Source organism: Panthera uncia, assembly GCF_023721935.1.
Source record: "Panthera uncia isolate 11264 chromosome C1 unlocalized genomic scaffold, Puncia_PCG_1.0 HiC_scaffold_4, whole genome shotgun sequence".
Taxonomy (NCBI): domain Eukaryota; kingdom Metazoa; phylum Chordata; class Mammalia; order Carnivora; family Felidae; genus Panthera; species Panthera uncia.
The window spans coordinates 6656240-6667938 of record NW_026057585.1 but is presented as its reverse complement, the minus strand read 5'-3'; the positions used below and the strand labels follow the sequence as shown (position 1 = coordinate 6667938).

Sequence of the window (11699 nt, the reverse complement as noted above, 5' to 3'; positions counted from 1 at the left end):
GAGCTAATTGTTAGGTATCATCACCAATAAATAACACCAGAGGGAGAGAAAGTGAAAACTAAAAAAGGGTAGAAGCTAGAGGCTTCCAGATCTGAGTTTGTTGAATGTTACACTATTGTACTATAATTGCCACTGGGAAAGTAAGTCCTATCTTAAATGCTGCTTTTACCCTAAAGATTGGCCTGATTTCCCATTCTCCTCAAATAAGCTATGCCTTCTCCCTCCTTCAAATGTCCATCTCTTTATTTGCATTTCTCCCAGGTGACCTCACCTAACTTACCTTGTGTGATAGCCAATCGTGTTCCTGTTCACCTCCAACCAGCTCCAGCATCCCTCAGAAGATCCTCAGATCAGAGGCTACCTTCTAATTCCAAATGCATCTCTAACTATTTGTCCTCAGTGTATATATATATATATATATATATATATATATATATATATATATTTTTTTTTTTTACAGAGTTGATCAAGGTTTATTCATTTATTATTTTTCCCCTGATATTTAAATCAGCTTTACTAAGCTAAAATTTTTAAAAATACAAAATGCATCCACTTTATGGATACAGTATAAGGAATATTTTAAGTACTTTATTTTCTAGACTAATTTTAGGCTTATAGAAAAAAAATTACAGAAAGTACAGTGAGTTCCCATAGGATTTCTCTGACCCCTGAAAACATTTCTCTGTCAGCAAAGTAGCAGGGTACAAAATCAACATACAGAAATTGGTTGCATTTTTATACACCAATAATGAAGCAACAGAAAGAGAAATAAAGAAACTGATCCCATTTACAAGTGCACCAAGAACCATAAAATACCTGGGAATAAACCTAACCAAAGATTTGAAAGACCTGTATGCTGAAAACTATAGAAAGCTTATGAAGGAAATTGAGGAAGACATAAAAAAATGGAAAAACGTTCCATGCTCATGGATTGGAAGAATAAATATTGTTAAAACATCAATACGACCCAAAGCAATCTACACATTCGATGCAATCCCAGTCAAAATTGCACCAGCATTCTTCCCAGAGCTAGAACAAGTAATCCTAGAATTTGTATGGAACCACAAAAGACCCCAAATAGGCAAAGTAATATTGAAGAAGAAAACCAAAGCAGGAGGCATCACAATCCCAGACTTTAGCCTCTACTACAAAGCTGTAATCATCAAGACAGTATGGTATTGGCACAAAAACAGACCCATAGACCAATGGAATAGAATAGAGAACCCAGAGTTGGACCCACAAATGTTTGGCCACCTAATCTTCAATAAAGCAGGAAAGTATCCAATGGAAAAAAGTCTCTTTAGCATATGGTGCTGGGAGAACTGGACATCGACATGCAGAAGAATGAAACTAGACCACTTTCTTACCAGTAAGATCTGCCCCAGCCTGCCTCTGTGGACCCTTCTCCCTCCATACCAGCCTCAAACTTTACCCCAACAGGGGAACGTGACTGGTGCATTAGTATCCACACTAGACTGCTTCTCCCCCAGCTGTACCTGCCCCTCTTCATTCCTAATTGTCTCATTTGGCCCAGCCCCGCCCAGCCTGACCTTGCCTCCTGCCCACTGACTTTTCCTACCCCTTTCAGCAGCTGCATTGACTGTTGTGCTCGAAAACATTGCATTGTGATTATCTGAGTAGGTGGAAGTTTCCCGAGAACAAAGGCTGGGTTGTTAACATCTTCGTTTGTGCAGAACTTAGCAAAGCACCCAGAACACAGAAGTACTAAACAAGTTGGATGGATGAATGGATGGATGGATGGATGGATGGATGGAACGAGCAGAAATCTGCCTGATACTGTGGCCTGAAGCAGACCAGTTCATTCTTGATGTATCTAGATGTAGCCTTGACCTAGGGAACGAATGTCTTCAGTGAGCCCGTCCTTGGATGATCTTGTCTTCTAGGGTGAGTTGGCCTGGGTTCAGTGCCAACTGTCATATTTAGGCATTCATTGACCATCCTTGGTGCCAGGCCCATATTGGGCAGATGAAGATTCACTTACATGTCACATGATGGTAGATGATTTTACTGAGCATTTACTAAGTACCAGATACTGTTCTAGGTGCTTTAAGTGAATTAGTTCATTCAATTCACACAGCAGTCTGATGGGGTACATACTATTAGTATCTCCATTTTGTAGATGAGTTAGAAAAGTTAACAAGCACATAGAGCTATTAAAAATAGAATCTGCATGCAAACCCAGGCAGCCTGGTTCCAGAGACTGACATTACCAGCACCTCATGTCTCCCCAGGTTCGTGTTTTCGGGGGGGTCCTTGCATTTCTCGGTCCCTTCCTCTCCCAAGTTGGAAGGACAGGTAAGGGCTAAGAAGAGAAAATTTCAGCTTGGTTTTTTTTTTATTTAGTCAGTTATATTCCCTCGTGATTACTTAAGGATACGCAGTTAGCCAGGATGGGGTCTGTATTTTCTTCTTTCTATCTGTATACGTTTACTTACCCAGTGTAACTTTTCTCACCCAGATTTGAGTGATTAGCAAAAAAGTTCATGATGCAAACGGTTTTGCTCTGTGCAAACCATCTGTCTTTCTCAGTGGGCTGGAAACCACACCACTGCTTCCTCTTTACCTTTGTAGTGAGAGCACAGCCTTTGTCACTGGGTGTCTGAACAACTTCAGTGACACCGCCAGGAGAGGTCTGTACTGGTCCAAATGGCACACATCCTATACGTGGCATCTCTCTTTCTCCTTCTGAGTAAGTGTCATAATTGTGCCTGTCTCTGTTGTCACCGGATCTAGTCAACAGGAGGCTGGTGGGTGGTGGAACAGGACAACTTGGTACTTAACGGGAAAAACCGTGCCACACATCTCTGGCACACGCAGTAATTTTTGACTTACTGATAATGGTTTCATGGTTTGCCTCAGCATCCTCGAGTTCCAGGGAGGTGCAGTGCTTGGTTGAGTCCCACAGACCTGGTCCCACTGTTTTGTTTTGTTTTGTTTTGTTTTTTACATTTGTCTGTGGGGCCAGTTCTGCCAGTTTTGCTGGTCCTGCCTTTACCTTTTCTTCCTGGGCTAACCCATCCCTGGAGAGAGTGAGGGCCCAGCTCCCCAGACTGACAGGTGGCCTGAAGGTTTCTCTGATGTGTGAGCCTTGGGGATGTGGCTGGATGGAAGGAAAAGGTATTAGGGTACTTAGTAGTTTTAGGTTAAGCTAAAAGAAGGTTCTGGACATCACCCACGAACTGAAGCGGGGGAATTGACCTGAGGGACTGAGAAGGGGCCAAGAAGATTCACTGGGCTCCGCTAAAGGGCATATGGAGGGGCCTTAGCTATGGCCCAGGAGCATCGAAACATATTAGAACAGGGTGGAGGAAAGGGACATTTGGGGGTAGACTGAAAAGCTGATGGCCTGGGTTGGGAATGAAATCTTTCCAGAGCAAGTAGCAGGTACTGGTTTTGTGCTATGGGTTCCTTTAGCATCTGGTGAAGCCTAGAGAACCCACCTTAGCATCATTTTTTAAATGCCTAAAATGAAATGCATAGGATTATAGGGGAAGTCAGTCATGCTGAAATGCAATCATCAAAATATCTTTAAAGAGTGACGTAGTGATGTGTCTGCTTCTTTGCGGATTCCATAAGGAGATCTAGAGGTGGTCTGTCAACCACCAAACTTCAAAGTAGGAATGCGTATGAATCATATTTCAAGATATTTTCAACAACTGTAATATGATATGGAAATATCTATGGTTTGCTGTCTACATTCATGACCAAAGGAAATGCTGAGTTCTCATTAAGACTTGTGAAGATAAAGATGTAGTTTTTTGTTTTTCACTGGAGTTTATGGGCCCTGTGATCCTGTGTGTGGACCCAGGCTAGGAACTCCTGCTGTAAAGACTAGATTGTGTTAGTGTGGGGACTCAAGTGATGGTAGGGGAACTAAGTGCTGTGACTAAAGCATGGAGAGGCTACAGCATTCAGCACATTGGGGTGCTTCATGAACACTGGCTTGAACTGAACGGGGTACAGTGGATGTTGGATTTTGTGAGGCAAGGCTCAGATCCGGGGCCTGATGGGCAAGAGGTGGTCTGCAGGATTCATTACAAGAACCAGTTAGTTGCTGGGCGATGGGCACCCACCAGACTGGCTTGGCAAGCTTTGATGGCTGGGTAGTTGGATGGGGACCTTCCTATGTGCCCTGGTCACTTGTTGAGTATGAATCTTGGTGGGTTTTTTTTTTTTTCCTGAGTATGATTCTTAAGTGTATGTGCTTTGTGTATTTGGCCTGTGTGTTTGGCCTGTGTATTGGGGAAAACGGAGTGTACATTGTGCAACAAGTCAGACGTTGCAAACTCTCTCACACGCTTTCTTTCTTTTTTTTTTTTTTTCTGGTGAGCAGGCTGGAAGCCCTGGGTGAAGGCAGGTTGTAGGCAGGTTCAAAAAAGAGAAGCTGGAAGCTTTTCCTTAACTCATGTAAACAATTATAAATATATATGAGGTGTATATTTTCTACTTCTTTTATTTTAATGTTTAGTATTTTTCTTATGAAAATTTTTTAATGTTTGTTTATTTTAGAGACAGAGAGACAGAGCACAAGTGGAGGAGGGGCAGAGAGAGCCAGAGACAGAATCTGAAGCAGGCTGTAGGCCCTGAGCTGTCAGCACAGAGCCCGACGCGGGGCTCGAACTCATGAGCCGCGAGATCATGACCTGAGCCGAAGTCGAACACTTAACCGACTGAGCCACCCAGGCGCCCCAATATTTATTATTTTTGAGAGAGAGAGCGGGGAAGAGGCAGAGAGAGAGTGAGAGGACTCAAAGTGGGCTCCGTGCTGACAGCACAGAGCCCCATGCGGGGCTCAAACTCCCTGTGAGATCATGACCTTTAACCAACAGAGCCACCCAGGCGCCCCTGTATTTATTTCTTCTAAATTCTGACTCACTATCCAGCACTCATTTTGTGTACAGCCACAGTTTTTATGTGAGAACACATAAATCAGGAAGTAACTTGAAAGAACTTTGGAAGCCCACGCTTTGTCCTTCCTTATACATATGGAGGGAAAATTATAAATCATGAAGGAAATCCAACCCTGATCAATTGACCAGTTGTGTTGTTTAGCAAATGTATACTTTGTCCAAATTATTTTTTTTAAATAAGCGTAAAGACCGATCGGTTCTGTTAGAACATGGTGCTAGATGAGGTGAATGTCATGGGTAGATGAGCTCTTGGACTTAGCTTTGCCTGCCTGATCCATCACCCCTCACGCTGACTGCCCTACATATAAAAACCACTAAGGTGGGAGGGAGGGTGCTGGGGAGGGGCCGATTTTTTTTTTTTTTAATCGTACTGAGACTTTATGCATAGAAAAAAAAATGTTTTTGGTTGGAAGTTCTCTCAGCCTCCAAGTGTATAGGGTTTTTATACGTGTAAACAAAGAGATACTGCTTGTCTTGCTTGACGTTCTCCAGGTAGGTTTTGTGTAAAGTGGAATCATTTGAAGTTGCTGTTTTTGTGTGTCAAAAATGGTCAATTATGGGCCATTTTATATGATTCAGCCTAACAGCTTCCATTTAAGTAATATTGTAGTCATAAATTTGGCAGTCCCGGGGATATTTTTGAACAAAGCCAGTACCTGAGAATTCTCTGTGTTTCAAAAGTGTGACCCCAGTGGAGTATGTCGGCACCCAGATGTGTGCCCATTAGGCAATGGGAATTTGAGCTGCCATGCAAAGATTTCTAACCCTCTGATTGGAAGAGAAAGCAACAGAAGAGCCCTCTGAAGTAGTTTACCCCTGAGGAGGAGGAGAGATGTGTACAACATATCCCACAGAGAATGTCCTTATACAAGATGCTTCAGCGCATGGTCCCAATGCATAGCCATTTGAGTTGACCTCTGTCAGCCATTCCTTTCACATTAAAAATACCTATGAAACTTCCACACGGTTGCTCCACTTCTCTGAGAAAGCAGTCCCTTCCCACTCATGTTCTTGACCTCACGCCTCTACGAGGACCTTCCTCCATTCATCATCCTCTCTGGCGTCATCTATCTTTACCCCTCTGCACCTTCTCTGTCCTTAAACATGTCCTTCCAGCCCTCCCTGCTCCTCCCCTCTCAGCTACTCTTTCCAGCTGCCACCCTATGCTGCTTCCTGTCTCCACAAGACGTCTTGGGTAGTTTACACCCTTTCTTACCCTTGAAATCCTCTGTTTCTGCTCTATTGAAATCTCTTTTTACAAAAATTTCCACTGATATCTTCCTCATCAAATTAAAAAGACTGTGCCCTGCCTTTAGGGTCCTTACCCTCCCAGCAGCGCTCAACAACCAGACAGCTCTTTAGTGTCAAGTTTTTCCTCCTTTGGTTTCCGAGCTGCTGTGTCCCGGCTGCTCTCCTATCTCCCTCACTCTTCCTTCTGTAGGTCTGTTCCTCATCCTGTCCCTGAACTAGAGAGACCCTCTAGTTACCTCTCTTCAGCCTTCCTCCTTGTATTCCCTATCATTTCCCAGCACTGTCAGCGACCGAATCTGCACCTGTGGCCCAGAACCCTCGGTGGTTACAAGCAGCCATTCACAAGAAGCAGTGAGAAGCAATGGAGACAGCCGGGGATTTGACATTTGCAAATCTGGGTTGGAGTCTGGTTCAACCATTTGCAAGTCTCACATTGCTAAATATGGGGATATCACAGAGTTCTTAAAAGGATTAGATTACAAATATTTTCCAAGTTGAGTAGACTTGAGTTGAGTAAGTACCAATATATAGGGGTTCCTGGGTGGCTTGGTCAGTTGAACCTCTGACCCTTTTTTTTTTAAGTTTATTTATTTATTTTGAGGTGGGGGGGTAAGAGAGAGAGGGAAAGAGAAATCCCAAGCAGGCTCTGCACTGTCAGCACGGAGCCCCGATGAGGGCTCAATCCTAAAACCGTGAGATCATGACCTAAGCCTAAATCAAGACCGGATGCTTAACCAAGGCACCCTGAGCCTCCGACTCTTGTTTTCTGTTCAGGTCATGATCCCAGGGTCGTGGGATCAAGCCCTGAATCAGGCTCTGTGCTGAGCATAGAACCTGCTTAGTATTCTCTCTCTCTCTCTCTCTCTCTCTCTCTCTCTGTCTCTCTCTCCCCCTCTGCCCCTCTTCCCTACTTGCATGTTCTCTCTCTAAAGTTAAAAAAAAACAATAATAATTTAAAAAGTACAAATATATATATATTTAAATATTATTTCCAAATGCTTGCTGGATATCCTTCCTGTTTACCTAATGGTGTTCGAATTTTGTATTTTCAAATATCAAACGCATTATCTTCTCCCTCACCCTTGAACACGCAACAGTCTCTTCCTGATACCCTTATTTCTATTAACAGTACTATTTCACCCTCGGTCAGCCTCACAAAACCTGCCATCATTTTTTATTTCTTCCTGCCTTTCATCTCCATCCACCCCTTCTACCTCCAAGCATCCAAGGCACTGAAAAACTCTCTAGATTTTATCTCCACAGTGGCTTCGAAATGAGTCCCTTTCTTTCCATTCTTATTGCTGTCATTACTTCTTTCCCGGGCTACCAGAATTCCCTAATGTTTATTTCTAACTCCCATCATACTACACAGCTGTCAGGCTAATTTTCCTAAGACCTTTCCAACACTTCCAGTGGATTCCCCAGCACCTAATCAGTCAAGTTCAAACTTTCAGACATGATAGTTAAGTCCTTCATGCTTTGGGCCCCAAATTCCTATCAACCTTGCCTCCTTCTATTAATCTTGATGTAACCCTCCCCCTGATCCAGTTTATCGCTCCTTAATTCCTAAACAAGTCTTCCAATTCCTACTCATACAATTTTCTCATGAAGTCTCCCCACTTAAATTATCCTAATCTTTTTGATTCTCCAAATTCCACTTCTCATACCATCTCTCTCCCATAAACCTTCCCTGTTTCCCCCCTTCCTTCAAATAACTCAGAACAGTTTTATCATCCCCTGTCTCAGAGAGATGACCACCACCCTCCTTGACTTATACAGTCACAAAGTTAAAGACCATCCCCATCCCATCTTCGTTTCTTAGTTCCTTGAAGTATCAGGAATACTATAAGTTGTTGAATAAATATTGGATTGGCAAATAAAGCACTAGAAAATGGAGTGCTAATTTTTGCAAGAAAATATTTCAGATGTGGTATCCATCACTGAAAAGTCATGGAAAATGTTGAAAAGTGTTGCCTAGCCACCAAAATAATATTGTGGTAACATGCCGTGTTAGAAACAGGTTAGTGGTAACTTAGAAACCATACTTCTAAAAGCAGTCTTTTTTGAGAGAGAGAATGAAAGGGGGAGGGGCAGAGGGCAGGAGAGAGAGAGAGAGAGAGAGAGAGAGAGAGAAAGAGAATCCCAAGCAGGCTCCACACTCTGCACAGAGCCTGATGCAGAGCTCAATCCCACAATACCTACATCATGACCTGAGCCAAAATCAAGAGTTGGATGCTGAACCGACTGAGCCACCCAGGTGCCCCAGAAACCATCCTTCTAAAAACATTTTTATTGTGGAACTATAACACATAAGGAAAGTTAACAAAACATAAACATGCAGTGTAATAAATAAGTAAAAAGTAAAAACCATGTGATCACTATCCAGGTCGTGAGCTAGAATATTGCTAGAAACACCCATCCCCCCTGCCACATGCCCCAGCCAGATCATAACCCTCTCTGCACACACCATCACTGTCCTGCCTTCCGTGATAACCACTTCCCAGCTTTTCTTCCTTTTTAAGTGGCTTTATCTGTTATTTTTCCATTTATTGAACACTCTAGTGTGGTTTTACCTGTTTTTAAATTTTTATAAAGACTGAAATCACTCTGTATATAGTCAAAAGGATTCTCAAGTATTCTGCATCGTTCATTAAACACAGTCATCCACAGTACAACCAGTCACAATCCATCCACTTTCACTTCTGTGTAATATTCCATTTTATGGACATACCACAGTCATGTCATTCAGCTGTTGATGGACATACGGGTGCTGTCCAGACTGGGGCCACAATGAACAGTGCTGCTGTGGGTGTCCTTGCACAGGTAGCCTGATGCACGGGCACACATTTCTTTAAGATATGTGCCTAAGTCTGGCTGGCGTTGCCAAAAATGCCTCAAATGGTCTCTGTTGAGTAATGTTTTGGTAAGTAATAAGTTATGTTTTTCCTATATTTATGTTCTAACTTCCGTTCGAACATAATATAAATATATGACATCAACCGGGATTTATGAATAAATTGGCGTATTTTCATTACTACGGGAAATGCGTGTGGTGGATTGGAGGTTTGCTTGTTTCCCAGTTTTGCATTAAGCGTTCAGTCTGTGATCTGTAGTGGACTACATCAGATAACCACTTGCCGTTTCTCCCCGTTTTTTGTAGGGCCCCTTCTATCAGAATTGTGTCCGTTCCAAAATTCCTATCCTCAGCCTTCTCATGGTCTCTGTAAGGCCATTTTTCCTTTCTCTCACTTTCTTCCACTCTAGTCTCCTTGACTTGCTGCTGTTTTCATGGATTTGCAAAATTCAGCGGGTACTCTGCTGCTGCCCTACCTTCTTACGAACTCTATTCTGTTCGTTCCACAATCCCAGCAATTGCTGCCCATCGGACTCTTCTGACGTCTTTCCATCTTTCCTCTCGTCTTCAGCCCCCAGTCCCCCAGTGAAAGATTCAGCTCACCCTTTGGCACCTGTCATTAGCTCTTTGTTCTTTGTGTAACACAAACTAACCTTTGGTATTCACATGCTCCATAAACACAGACATTTTAATTTCTGCCAAATGCCGGAGTTTGAAAACGTGCAAAGAAAATGCTGCTATTTGGGGCGCTTGGGTGGCTCTGTCGGTTAAGCGTCCAACTTCGGCTCAGGTCATGATCTCGCGGTTTGTGAGTTCGAGCCCCACCCGTGTCGGGCTCTGTGCTGACAGCTCAGAGCCTGGAGCCTGCTTCAGATTCTGTGTCTCCCTGTCTCTCAGCCCCTCCCCTGCTCATGCTCTGTCTCTCTGTCTCTTAATAATAAATAAATGTTAAAAAAATTTTTTTAAAAAGAAAGAAAATGCTGCCATTTGATCATATTCTGTCCTTTCACCCTAATGCTTGAGATGTGTGTCTCAACAGGCAGCATTCCTGAGTAGTCCCAACTGAAAACTTCTGGTAAGAGGAGAACTGAAGTGAATTTGATCCCAGATCCTGGTGGACTTGATGGGCCATCTTTTAGGAAGCTTTTCAGTAAGGCTGCAGTGAGTGGCTCTTTAAAAAATTACAAAAAAAAAAAAAAAAAAAAAACCCAAACCCTCCCCGGTATAGAAAGGAAATGCCTCGCTCTTCAGATGCTAATTTTAGCTAGTCCTGCATCAGACCTGGCCGCGGGCTACAAATAGTTCTAACCAAGTAGCAAGACAAAGAAAGCTGGGCACCATGGACAGCGTGGGCGGTGCCCTAGACTTTGTCTCTCCAGCAATGTCTGTGAGGACAGCCTGACAGCCACCCGGGAATTGGAGTCTGGAGGAAGTAAGTACTTGCTGAATTTTCCCGTAAAATAATGTAAAAGGCGAATTATCATGCATTGTATTTACTTTCAAATAAGTGCCCTCAGATAACACTGGGCACTAAGCGTTACCAGTCATAACACGGGTGAAGCTGACTTTTTTTTTTTTTTTAAGAGCCTAGGAATTACTGTGGAAGTTAAAGTTGTAAAAAACCCAATGAACTCATGAAGGCATTCCACTGCTCCTCAGCCTGGAGGAGGTGTTGAACATTTGAGTTGATTATAGCTAATAACCTGTGATCTCATTTACTAGAACTATAATACAGGGAGCTGTATAAGGTGGCACACGGGGGACCGGAGCACTAATCTATTTTTATTCCCCTTTCTTCCTCCTCCTTGCAAGCTAAGCTCAGCATTGGCCAGAGAAAAGTAACGGTCCAGAAAGGACCGCTGTTTCGGGCTGAAGGCTACTCTGTCAGCATTGGCTGCAATGTAACTGGCTACCAGGGACCTTCTGAGCAGCACTTCCAGTGGTCCGTTTACCTGCCGACAGCCCCGACTCGAGAAATCCAGATCATAAGCACCGCGGATGCCACCTTCACTTACGCGGTGTACGCGCAGCGAGTGCGAAGCAGGGGGATCTACGTGGAGAGGGTCCGGGGCAACTCAGTCTTGTTGCACATCTCAAAGGTCCAGCTGAAGGATTCTGGAGAGTATGAGTGTTACACACCGAACACGGATAAAAAATACTACGGCAATTACAGTGCAAAGACTAGACTCATTGGTAAGCTGTTTGGCCTCCTGCGCCTGCCGGTCCCCCGACAAGCCAGACCCCCACCATCACGATGCCTTGCAACGTGACGTGCCTTCACGTTGTGTCAAGCCCTTTGGCAAGAGAGCCCTCGCGGCCCACTGGATGTGTTGCAGATTGGTCACAGATCGGTATCCCACATTCTCTAAAACTCTCAATTCATCTCTCTAGTCAACCTTGCCATGAAGATATAGATAGTGTCTAAGTCTCCGAAGGCCTTGTCCATAGCTAGCTGCAGGTTGATCAGACAGAACTGTGTGGGTTCTCCCCAGGCCATGTCTCTTCTTGGAGGGAGAACATTAACCTGGTAAAAGAGCTGGTATTAGCACGATCAGTGATAAGTCGTCAACATGGAAATTATGATTCCCCAATTACTCTCCTCTAGCATATTTACGTAGAGAGAGAGGTTCATAGTCCTTGCAGTGACCACGTTGCCCCTTTGC

General features: G+C 43.7%; 1 protein-coding gene across 1 annotated transcript in view; it reads left to right on the top strand.

Annotated features, from left to right (window-relative positions):
• The first annotated feature begins 2014 nt into the window (after window positions 1-2014).
• CD101 (CD101 molecule) overlaps window positions 2015-11699 on the top strand; it is a 36403-nt gene continuing 26718 nt past the window's right edge. Inside the window, exons 1-2 of the mRNA XM_049618374.1 lie at window positions 2015-2710; window positions 10849-11229. Of these exons, the coding sequence (XP_049474331.1) occupies window positions 2668-2710; window positions 10849-11229 (424 nt within the window). The 5' untranslated portion in view covers window positions 2015-2667. The remainder of the gene's footprint in view (window positions 2711-10848; window positions 11230-11699) is intronic.